This window comes from Eumetopias jubatus, unplaced genomic scaffold (assembly GCF_037043125.1).
Source record: "Eumetopias jubatus isolate StellerSeaLion01/CBP00866 unplaced genomic scaffold, mEumJub1_p1.0 scaffold_7, whole genome shotgun sequence".
NCBI classification, from domain to species: domain Eukaryota; kingdom Metazoa; phylum Chordata; class Mammalia; order Carnivora; family Otariidae; genus Eumetopias; species Eumetopias jubatus.
The window spans coordinates 44,242,124-44,254,420 of NW_028274813.1; the positions used below are offsets into that span (position 1 = coordinate 44,242,124).

Here is a 12,297-nt window from a genome sequence, read left to right on the forward strand (position 1 = left end):
GTCGATCCCCGGCCTCGCGCCCCTCCCTCGGGCCCGCCCCCTCTCAGGAGCCCCGCGGAGTAATGGCCAAGGGGCGGGGCGAGCGCCATGACGCGCGGAGGCTCCTGCCAATGGGAACGCCCCGCGGCGCCGGCCGAGCCTCCGGCAGATAAAAAGGAGGCACTGCCGAGCGCTCTAGCCTTCCACTGTCTCTGGCTGGGAGTGTGTCACTGGCCGGTCGCCTACTTTCCTCAGGTGATCCTGGCCACAGCCTATTGCCTGCGGCCGCCGGCGCAATTTAGTTGCAGTCCCCGAAGCGTCCCAGAGTCCCTCCGGAGCGGCAGAGGCGGGTCCATGGAGAAAGGTCTGGTGCGGGCGCCGGCGAAGCCGCGAAGCGCCAGGTGCAGTAATGGGTTCCCCGAGGGGGAGCCGCCGCGACCCGGGCCGAGCGGGCCGGCCGAGAAGCCGCCGCGGCCGGAGACCAAGAGCGTCCAGCCGGCGGACGGCTGGAAGGGCGAACGGCCCCGCAGCGAGGAGGATAATGAGCTGAACCTCCCCAACCTGGAGGCCGCCTACTCATCTATCCTGCGCTCGCTAGGCGAGGACCCCCAGCGGCAGGGACTGCTCAAGACGCCGTGGAGGGCGGCCACAGCCATGCAGTTCTTCACCAAGGGCTACCAGGAGACCATCTCAGGTCAGTGCTCCTGCCGGCCGCGTGGGCGCGGGCTGCTCCGGCTTGCGGGACACGGAATAGGTGGCCGCGGGAGGCGCGCGCCGGTTCCGGGAAGTTTCCGGAGTTGCCTCACTCTTGGCAGAGGACAGAGTGATGTCACCTTCCGAACCCTGCCTTCGGCCCTGAACCCGCTGTCCCGCCCAGGCGAGGGCCTTGCGCCCGAGGTCTGGCTCAGCCCGTCCCTGCGGGATCCTCCGGGCCCTGCGCGCAGCCCTCTCCTTGAGCCTCGGGTTGCGGGTCCGCGGTCACCGAGCTAACTGGCGGGTGGGAGGCAGGAGCCCCTGTCGCCTGAGTTCCCAGGGCCGGATGCTTGAAGCACGTGCCGAACCCAGACTTGCCAGGATTAGGATCACCTGGCGCCTCTGGAAGGGAGGGCTTCCTAGGTCGTTCTTCTTCTTGAGGTCTAATTTTTTGGTAGGTCTGGGGTGAAGCTTTGGCTTCGTCTGCTTGGAGCGCCGGGGTGATTCTTTGTGGCAAACTCGGAGGCCCGCACGCTCACTGACTTGCCAGGGCACCCGGGTCTTTGGAAAGTTGTAATTCTCTTTTGTCCACTTAACTCCATCTCAGGACTTTCCCAGGATTTGGCACAGCTCAGGGGATGGACTTGCCGAGAGTTTGAGGCGTGAGGTTTCTCTGGCTGGTTTGCTGTTTGAAGCCCCCGCCCCCATTCTAAAAGCTCAAAAGCAATAAAGTGACTCGCCGGGAGTCGGGGAAGTTTACTGGGCTCTGGGACCCCGAATCGGAGTACCTCCAAGCCGGGTTTGCCCAGTGCTATCCGTGCCTAAGGCGGGTCAGTCTTTCCCCCAGAAGACTGGAAAGCTGTAGGGGATGGGGGAGGGAGAATGGAAAATGAGGACTTCGCTGCCTATTTGCTGGGTGAATGGTGCCGTTCTTTACAAAAAAGAGAAAGCGTCTGACTTCTGCAACTGGGACCAAGGACGTTGTTTTCCAGCTTAAATCTTTTGTGCCTCTTGGTGACCTTTAGTTATTTGGCCTAAGAAACCTCTGACTTCACCGTTTCTTGAGGAAGAACAGTGTTGCTTTGCAAGGTAACTTCTCTGTCCCTGTTACTTTCTTGATGGAGTATCCGGCGACTCCCCTTATAGATCCTGGGAAGAAAAAAGTTATTTTTGCCCAGTCTTCCACACCACAAGGGAAGGATGGGAAATCAGTGTGAGAGGGGTGGGGCCCCAAAAGGAAATGATACTACATACTAAAGCCAGGAAAGTTCTAGTTCTTTGTCCAAGTTCACTTTTTTACCTCTTGATGGTGAAAGTTCAGAGATTGAAAAGCCGAATTTCAAAATGCAAAGACTGAAGAATAAATAGTCTTCATTTGGTGAATATTCTATCACTTGGTGACATTCCACGATGTAATGAAGAAACCTCTTTTAGGGCCTTACTCGTTCTAACTTTTGAGGACACTGAAAGCAGTCTTCTTCATAACATTGGTCAGACTTTGGGAATCTTGCCAAATTCATAGGAGAGGGCGATTTCTGACTCCCAGACAGGTCACAAAATTACCTAAAGTGAGTCACAACGTTTATTTAAACAAATGGTGAGCAGAAGTTTGTCTTATGAGTCATAGGGCTAATGAATCCAAAGAACACTTCAGTCTACCCTAGAAAATGGTTTTACAAGTGTTAATCTATTACTTCAAAAGTCCATGGACCTACATATAGAGAGCCGATTAGGGGTTGCCAGAACCTGGGAAAGAGGATAGAATGGGGAGCAGCTGCTTAATGGGTTTCCTTTTGGGGTAATGAAAAGGTTCTGGAACTAGAGAGTGGTGGTGGTGGTGGTTGCACAACATTGTGAATGTACTCAATGCCACAGAATTGTACACCTCAATAGTTACAATGAATTTTTTTAAATGATGAATTTTATGTATATTTTACCACAATAAAATCCACAGGCCATTAAAGAATTATTACTAGCCATTAACTGAATACTTTTTATGCTTTAACTGCTTTATGTAGATGGTCTTGGTTAATCCTTAGTTTTGAGATAGACACTGTTCTTTTATTCCCATGATAAGGAAACTGAGGCAGAGAAGTTGACAGCTTCAAGTGGTAGGGCTGGTGTTTGAATTCAGACAGCCTGAATGCAGAACTCTTACCTACTTTCTTATGTTGTTATTTTGATGTGTCCGTGTATCTTATCTCTAAGTATTTCAAACTGTGAGCTATGACCTAACAGTTGGGTTAGCAGCATTAACAAAAAAAAGGTAGAGTAGAATGGAGAAGGTCAGTTTATCATATGTAGTGAGGGTACAAGTTGTGAGGAGCTTCTGTGTAGGTTTTATAGGTATGTTTTTTTGGTGTGTACTGGCTCTAGAGGTAAATATATTTCTTCACTGTGGCTTGTGGTCAAAAGTTTGAAAGCCTCTATCTAGGGGCTCATGCTTACGGACTTAATACCTATTTCTTAGAGGCACATAGTTAGAAGACAGAGACGGGAGGACAACAAAGATGGTGCTGAATTTAAAGGAATAAACCTCAAATGGTGGTGGTCTAGACCTTGGCCCAGCCTGGGTGGGAGAGAGAAGGAAGGATATTTTAAATCTGTAGAAAATATGGCAGAGAATAATAAAGAAAACAATCCTGCACAATCCCTAATTTTTATTTCTTTAGAGAGCATAAGTCAGTGACCACTATAAATTGTTTTGGAAAGAAACAAACTTCTTTGAAACTCTCACTTTTCTATACATGTAAACAAGATACTCTGTATCTTTCATATCTCTGTGTAGTAATTCCTGGTTAATGGTATCGACTTCAGTGTTATAAAATAGAAAATAACTTGGTGTTTTACATTCTTCAAATAATTTCTTGTTACTTCCTCCTGAGTGGATTGATGCTAACTTCTGTCATTCTGGGGAATTTGTTATTTCTCCCTGTACTGCCTCTTCTCTCCATGACCCTTGCTTAGCGTACCTTTCCTCTATTTTCCAGTGTGTACCTTACCATGGGTACATCTATGATCACCAGTGATGGGGCTATGTCATGGTTGTGCAAGTGTCCTGGTCACTGTTCACCACTGGGTTGGGAGAGGATGCTGAAAGAGACACTGTGCCCTCTCCCAAGAACTGGCTCTCCTTTGAATCTGGCATCACATTGTGATCCTCGGACCAACTCATCTTTCTCTGTTGCTGTCCCATTTCCATTTAACGACATCATAGTTTTCTTATATATTCTAAGTCTTACCTTGATGAGGTCTCCTTTTTTTTTTTTTAAGATTGATTGATTGATTTTAGAGAGGTGGGTGGAGAGGGGCAGAGGGAGGAGAGAAGCCGACTCCACATTGAGTGCGGAGCCCAACGTAGGACTTGATCTCAGGACCCTGAGCTCATGACCTGAGCCAAAATCAAGAGTTGGATGCTTAACTGACTGAGCCACCCAGGCACTCCAATGAGGTCTCCTTTCTAAATAGGAAATCTTTCCTGTATTTCCAATATTTTATTCAGAACTTTAATTAAATTGGAGGGTCTACTATTCTTTGAGGTTCTTGGTCTTCTTGTCCCTGTGTCTGACCCTTCCCATTCCCTGTCCCCTCCTGGGTATAAATGGGAATAACCTCTTAATTAGCATTATCTACCAAAGGTTAAATGCATATACCTTGTTTCATTAATTGTCCTTTTTATGAGTTTATGGGAACACACAAGAGTCTTGACTCTTCTGTCATATTTCTAATTAGAATAGGTTTTAGCTTGTCTTATCCAGGATGCCAAAACAGTTTTCATAAATCAGTTGACAATGTCCCAAATTTTAGGAAACACATGAGCATGTATATAGTGCAGCACGAGGAGATGGTACCACAGGTGATAGACTTCTTGACTATTTTCCCACCAGGGTTGAAGAGTCTTGTCCCTGCCTCAATAATTTTCACTGCCAGATGATATCTATCCTGGATGCCTGGGTGGCTCAGTTAGTTAATTGTCTACCTTCGGCTCGGGTCATGATCTCAGGGTCCTGGGATCGAGCCTGGTGTGGGGTTCTCCACTCAACAGGGAGTCTGCTTCTCCCTCTCAGTCTTCCTCTCTCTCTGTATCAAATAAATAAATAAAATCTTAAAAAAAAGATGATATCTATCCTTTAAAGATAACACAAGGCAGGGCACCTGGGTGGCTCTGTTGGTTAAGCGTCAACTCTTGATCTCGGCTCAGGTCATGATCTCAGGGTTATGAGATCACCTGTGTGGAGCTCTGTACTTGGTGTGGAGCCTGCTTAAGATACTCTCTTCCTGTGGGCCCCCCAGCCCCCACCATGCAGACACTTTCTCTCTCTCAAAAATAAAGAAAGAAAGATAACAAGGCAATCAGAGACTTTGTTTAATCAAAAATGAGTCTTAGCTACTTCATGCCGAAATGTTCTAGTACTCACAAAACTTTTTTTTTCTTTTTGAATCACAAATCTTTGTGATTTACCAAATCAGACCAATGATGAACTGAAAATTATAACAATTTATAAGGTATGAATGGGAACAAGAATCACCCATATTGTGGGTGAAATGTGAGTTTATATCCCAAGTTTTAAAGTATATTAAAGAAAAATTACTCTCATCATTGAGAGGTGCTATTTTTGGATGTATGTAGTTCATTTAAATATTCTCTAATAATTTTTGTTTTAATTTATTTTGCTAATAAATACTTTTGTAGGACTTAGTTCTGTTTATTGCTAGAAAGAGTACTATGAATAAAGAAGAAAAAATAATGAGGCTGTTGAAATATATGACTGGAATTTGGGAGTAGTCAAAGTTGATTAAAGCTGTTAAGAAGTCATTGAGAATGGAGGAGAAAAACTTGTCTTAATGGTTTCTTTTATTTTTTAAGTTATTTTTTAAAGATTTATTTGTTTGGGAGAGAGAGAGAGTGAGTGAGTGGGAGTGGGGCAGAGGGAGAGGATCTGAAGCAGACTCCTTGCTGAGTGTGGAGCCCATCTTGGGACCTGATCTCATGCCCTTGAGATCTTGACTTGAGCAGAAACCAAGAGTCAGACACTTAACTGACTGAACCACCCAGGGGGCCCCCTGAGGTTTTCTTTTAAAAATATATTATCTATAAACAATTTTTCTGGCCTGGGAGAAAAAAATTCACTACACATAACCTTGAAATACCAAACAAAGCCATCAGGTTGGTACTTGTTTTAGTTTCATTGAGCTGATATAAAGTACCACGAACTGGGCTGTTTAAACAACAGATATCTATTGTCTCACAGTTCTAGAGACTAGAAGTCCAAAATCAAGGAGTGGGTGGAACCATACTCCCTCTGAAAATTGTAGCGGGAGAACTTTTTTGCCTCTTCCCAGCATCTGGTTGTAGCTATCAATCCTCAGTGTTCATTTGCCTGCATTATTCCAATCTGACTCTGTTGATGTTCAAATTTTCCTCTTTTAAAGACACCAGTCACATAGGACTGAGTCTATTGTACTCCACTATGTCCCATCTTCCTTTAGTTAATTACATCTGTCATTACTCAGTTTCCAAATAAGTCACATTCTGAGGTACTGGGGTTTTGGGCTTTGACATATCTTTCTGGGGAAGGAATACGATTCAACCTATACCTATGCCAGTGCTAAATACTATTCTTCATAAGACTGGCAAATTTACAGTTTCATGTAACAAATTTATTGAATGCCAGGCTCTACACCGAATGCTGGGAACACAGGATGAGTAAAACCAGATATGTTTTCTGCCCTTATGGAATTTACAGTCTTTTGGACAAAGACAGATATTCATCAGAATCACATGAGTGAGTATGTGATTACAGATTGAGAAATGTTAAGGATAAAATGGACACAGCTCAATGAGAGCACTTAGCAAAGGAATTTATCTGTGCTGGGAGATAGGAGTGTGGATGCCTGAGCTGACATGTGAATAGCAATAGACACTACCGATGACTTACTAGGTGCTGAACAGTATTCTGAGTTCTTTACATATAGCGCCTCGGTTGCCCTCACAATAGCCCTAGAGGGTAGGTGATGTTATTCCCATTTTACAGATAAGAAAACTGAGGCACAGAGAGGACCTGCCCAAGATCATATCTTGAAAATAGCAGTGTTGGGAGGATGATAGAGAATGAGAGTCATATTCTCCGACATTCTGTTTAATTTTAATAATAATATGGTACTGATTTATTTAAATTCCCTCCTCCCTCTCTCCATTTTTTTTGTATTTTCTCTGCTGTTTTCTTTGTTTGGCTCTTGAAACTCTTCCATGGCTGGGTTTCCCCCACTGACTCATTTGCTGTTTACTCCTGTAATTTGAGTCCAGTATTAGGTTGAGTCAGACTGCAGTATTAAAATTTGCCAGGAGAGGGCAACTATCTAATCTTTGATGAATCCTGGATTATATGAACCATTCTTAATTCCAGTTTATATAAATGAATATATTCCCCATGGTTCTGTATTCTCTACTGAATCTATGGCAATTAGATCTGGGGATGATTTGGGTTCAGTTAATCAAAGATTGTCTGAACTGAGGTAAATTTGTTATACTCAAGGCTGAGAGGACATTTACTCACTGGAATTTTGTCCGATTATAAGCCTCAATAGCAGTTTTTTAGACCCTTTTAGAGAAGATGGACTGTTTGTACTTCTCGTTGCATCCCTAGCAAACTTCCCAGCACACGTTTGAATTAATTTCATAAAGACAAAAACTTCTTCCTAATTCTTACCTTTCTTCTACCACAATCTTCTGTGTATAGGTGCTCAATAAATGCTAGTTGTTTTACACACTAAAGAAAATTCAGAAGACTTGTCTTTAGGGAAAAAAAAAGCCACAAGTTATTCCAGCTGGATCTCCTGAATACTTTTAGGTCAGAGGTCATCCTTTAGACATGTTTGTAAAGTCAGAATCCTCCATCTGCCGAAACTCACCTGTTTGAGATAGCTTCTGTAGCCAGTCAACATATTATTTCAAGGTATCAATTAAAGTGACAGGCCTGTTTCCCTGGCACAAAAAAATTATCATGGGGAAAAATCTCTAGAAAATCTGTCAGGATTGCAATCAGTTTCTAAACTATCATAGAAATGTTCAAATGTACGCCGCATAGCATAATGAGCTGCTGTGTGCCTATTAGCTAGCCTCAACTATTAACATAAACATAGGTCTAGCTTGTCTCATCCTTTCTGTCTCACCTTCCCTCACTGAATTGTTTTAAAGCAAATCCCAAATATGTCATTTCATTGATAATTACTTCACTATATCTAAAATAAAAAGACCTAAGAAATATTATGCTTGAAATTAACAGTAATTCCTTACTTCCAAATATCTATCCAGTGTTTACATTTCTCTGATTTTTCCACAGGTGTCTCTTTACAAATTGGTTACTTTGAATAAGGATTCAAACAATATTCACACATTATATTTGATTAATGTCCTTAAGTTTCTTTTAATTTGTTACAGTTTGCTATTCCTTTTATTCCCCTAATAATTTGTTGAAGAAACAGGGTCATTTGTCCTATAGAATTTCCCACATTCTGGGTTTTGCTCATTATTTTCTTATGATTTAGTTTAACATGTTCCTTTAGTTCCTGTATTGCTTATATACTAGTAGATTTAGAGGTGTGCCTCCCTGTCCCACCCCAAAAATCTCTTAAATTTAGTCAAGAATAATTTATAAATGGTGGCATGTGGCTTCTATGAGGAGGCAGCTAAATATCAAGTTGTCTGTCTTTTTGTGATGTTAAAATTGATCAGCATTAGGTGTTATCAGCCTGATTTATCCATTATAAAGTTCCCCACCAGTCTTTCACCTACTACTTTTAATAGCCATTGGTGATTATCTAGATCCAGTAATTATAAGTTGCAAATAATGCTGTTTGGTTCTTTAATTCCTTTTGAATTTATTGACTGGATTTCTATAAAGAAGGTATAAAAGAATGCCTTAGGCTATCTTTGCAACTATTTAGTAAGTTTTAAAGTATTTAAAATTTAAAAATATGAGTTAATTTCTTTAATTCTGCAGTGAGGATCTACCTCATTGTGACTTAATCTAGAAGCCATAAAGGAAAATAATTTGACTACATAAAAACTATGAATTTTTACATGTGAAATACCAACACGAATGAAGTCAAATGACAAAATGGGAAGAAATATTTACAACTCCTCTTGAGATGACAGGATAATCACACTAATATGAAAAGAGATGCTAGAAATTAATGTGAAAGGCCAAAAACAGAATTGAAAAATTGGGAAGGCCTGTAAGCAGACAGTTCATGGGACAGGGAATACAAATGACTTTTAAACACTTGGAAAGATGCTTGACCTCACTCCCAATAAGAGAAATGCACACCCCCCCCCACTCCCGCCAAGATACATTTCTTCCTTGTTAGATTGACAAAAGTCCAGAAACTTGATATTGCATTATGTTATTGAAGTGATAGGGAAACAGATATTACTGTTGAAAAGATAACTGTCATTATGGAGGATAATTTGGCAACATCTATCCTATACAAAGTTATATATGCTACTTGAAAATCCTGCCTCTGGGAATTTATCTTAGATAGATACTTGGACACATGAAATATGTATGCTCAAAGTTAGTCACTATAGACTTGAATGTGTAAGTAACCTCAATGTCTAGGCCCTTAGAATGGCTAAATTACTCAGAGGAGTCATTTTTGTAGGAAAAATAGGGTGGGGGGGGACAATAAAATGTTTATATTGGTATTAAGAGAGGATACACAGTGCTTACATGTTAATCAGGATTATGAAATGGGCAGCTAGCAGATAAGTGTAGGAGCAAGACTTTTCACTATTTTCAGTTTTTGATTTTTGAAATATGTGCGTGTATTTTCAAATAGATAAATTAAAAATATTTTGGCAAAGTTGTTTCAAATTTGGGGGTAAAAGAAATACCTTGTTACCTAAGGGCTAGCTAACAAGAAAGATCTGGTAACTGAAAAACATTTACCCTAAAATTACAGAAAAATAGTTAGATATATATATTTGTGAGCTTGATCTTCATTGTGATCTTTACTGCACATAGAAAGAGCCTGAATTTGAATGTGACCTTCTCTTTTAACTATCTGTATAATTACTGGCATGTCTCTAAACTTTGTCATTTTTCCCTTTTTGTAAAGGGTAGGTATGGTAATACCTGCTTTGCCTGGGCTCTTCTAAGAATTAAGGTAGGTAAAAAGCACCTGATACTTAATCTATTCCTTCTTTATGGTGGGGAAGAACTGTGGGACACTTTGGAGCCCACAGCCACCATGTAAAAAGTCCAGTTACTCTGAGACTGCCATGCTGTGAGGAAGCTCTGCCACATGGAGAGACCACATGGGGGTGTTCTGGCTGATGACTCCACCTAAGGTCCCACCCAACAGCTAGCATTGAACAATAGACATGTAAGTTGATTCCCCCAGGTTGTTCCAGCCCCCAGCTGACTAGCTATCTCCACTGAGGCCCCAGGTATTGAGGCATGGGGGCCAGTTATCTTCTCTGTGCCCTATCTGGATTCCTGACCCACACAATCCAGGGACATACTAAAATTGTTGTAGACCACTAAATTCTGGGGTGTCTTCTTATGCGCTAAAAGCAACTGGAATGAATTTTAGATGAGGGTGGTTAGATTTGCATTTGTACAGAGGAAAAGGGAGCGACTTAAATAGGCCAAGAGACGGCATGGTGGTTTAAGGCCAGAGATTTAAATTTGTGAATTATCAGCATAAGGTTGACAGTTGAAGCTGGGAGAGTGCCTGAGTGTCACAGGAGGCAAGGAAAACAAAAGCCAAAATGAACTATTGGGACTTCATCAAGATAAAAATCTTCTGCATAGCAAAGGAAACAATCAACAAAACTAAAGGCAGGCTACAGAATGGGAGAAGAGGGGATGCCTAGGTGGCTTGGTTGGTTAAGCATCTGCCTTGGGCTCAGGTCATGATCCCAGAGTCCTGGAATCAGGTCCCACGTCGGGCTTCTTGCTCAGCGGGGAGTCTGCTTCTCCCTCTGCCTGCCGCTCCCCCTGCTTGTGCGTGCGCGCTCTCTCTCTCTCTGACGAGTAAGTAAGAAATAAAATCTTAAAAAAAAAGAATGGGAGAAGATATTTGCAAATGACATATCTGTTAAAGGGTTAGTATCCAAAATCTATAAAGAACTTCTCAGACTCAACACCCAAAAAATAACCCAGTTAAGAAATGGGCAGAAGACATAAATGGACACTTTTCCAAAGAAGACATCCAGATGGCTAACAGACACATGAAAAACTGCTCAACATCACTCATCATCAGGGAAATACAAATCAAAGCCACGAGATACTACCTCATACCTGTCAGAATGGCTAAAATTAACAACACAAGAAACAACAGGTGTTGGTGAGGATGCAGAGAAAGGGGAACCCTCTTGCACTCTTCATGGGAATGCAAACTGGTGCAGCCACTCTGGAAAACAGTATGGAGTTTCCTCAAAAAGTTAAAAATAGAACTACCCTACGACCCATCAATTGTACTACTAGGTATTTACCCAAAGGATACAAAAATACAGATTCAAAGGGGTGCAATGCACTCTGATGTTTATAGCAACATTATCAACAATAGCCAAAATATGGAGAGGGCCCAAATGTCCATTGACTGATGAATGGATGGATAAAGAAGATGTCGTATACACACACACACACACACACACACACACACACACACACACACACACACAATGGAATATTACTCAGCCATCAGAAAAAGAAACCTTGCCATTTGCAATGACATGGATGGAACTAGAGTGTATTAATGGTAAATGAAATAAGTCAGAGAAAGACAGATACCACATGATCTCACTCATGTGGAATTTAAGAAAGAAAACAAATGAACATATAGGAAGGGAGAAAAGAAAAGAAGGAAATAAGTCACAAGAGACTCTGCACAACAGAGAGCAAGCTGAGGGTTGTTGGAGAGAGGTGGGGGAATGGACTAGATGGGTACTCAGTATTAAAGAGGGTACTTGTTGTGATGAACCCTGGGTGTTGTATGTAAGTGACGAATTATTGCATTCTACTCCAGAAACCAATATTATACTGTACGTTAACTAAAATTTAAATTAAAAAAATAATAAAGATGCTTTCTAAAAAAAAAAGAGAGAGAGAGAATGAGAGACAAGGAACAAAAGGAAGAGGTCATGAGGCATCGTGGACTTGGGCCAGATTGCCTGGCTTCAAATCCTGTTACTTATCAACAGTGCCTCAGTAGCTTCATCTGTAATATGGGGCTATTAATAGTACTTATCCATCTTACAGGGCTAATGTGAGGATGGAATGAGTTGGTACACAAAAAGTGCTAAGAGAAATGCCTGTGCTATGGGACGTTTTGTAGACATTTTGTACATGTTAGCCATGAGTGCTGAGATTTGATTTGAAGGGGATGTTAGTTTTAATAGCTTAATGTAGTCAGAAGCCAGATTCCAGGATTTTAGGGAGTAATTTGGCAAATTATAGAAAGCAAGAAAATTTTTGAGGTTTCTTTTCCTGACTGGCAGGATCAAGTGAGTTTCACCTTGGTGTATATCAAGGCATCAATGTGCTGGGTGCTGGATATTGGTGAACGAAAGCCATAGGTGTCAGAGAAAAGCATGGGACTCAAAACTCTGGGAGGATG

General features: G+C 41.9%; 1 protein-coding gene across 1 annotated transcript in view; it reads left to right on the forward strand.

The window, feature by feature from the left end:
• Positions 1–201: 201 nt before the first annotated feature.
• GCH1 (GTP cyclohydrolase 1) overlaps positions 202–12,297 on the forward strand; it is a 45,594-nt gene continuing 33,498 nt past the window's right edge. The window contains exon 1 of the mRNA XM_028099649.2: positions 202–673. Coding sequence (XP_027955450.1) covers positions 334–673 — 340 coding nt within the window. The 5' untranslated portion in view covers positions 202–333. The remainder of the gene's footprint in view (positions 674–12,297) is intronic.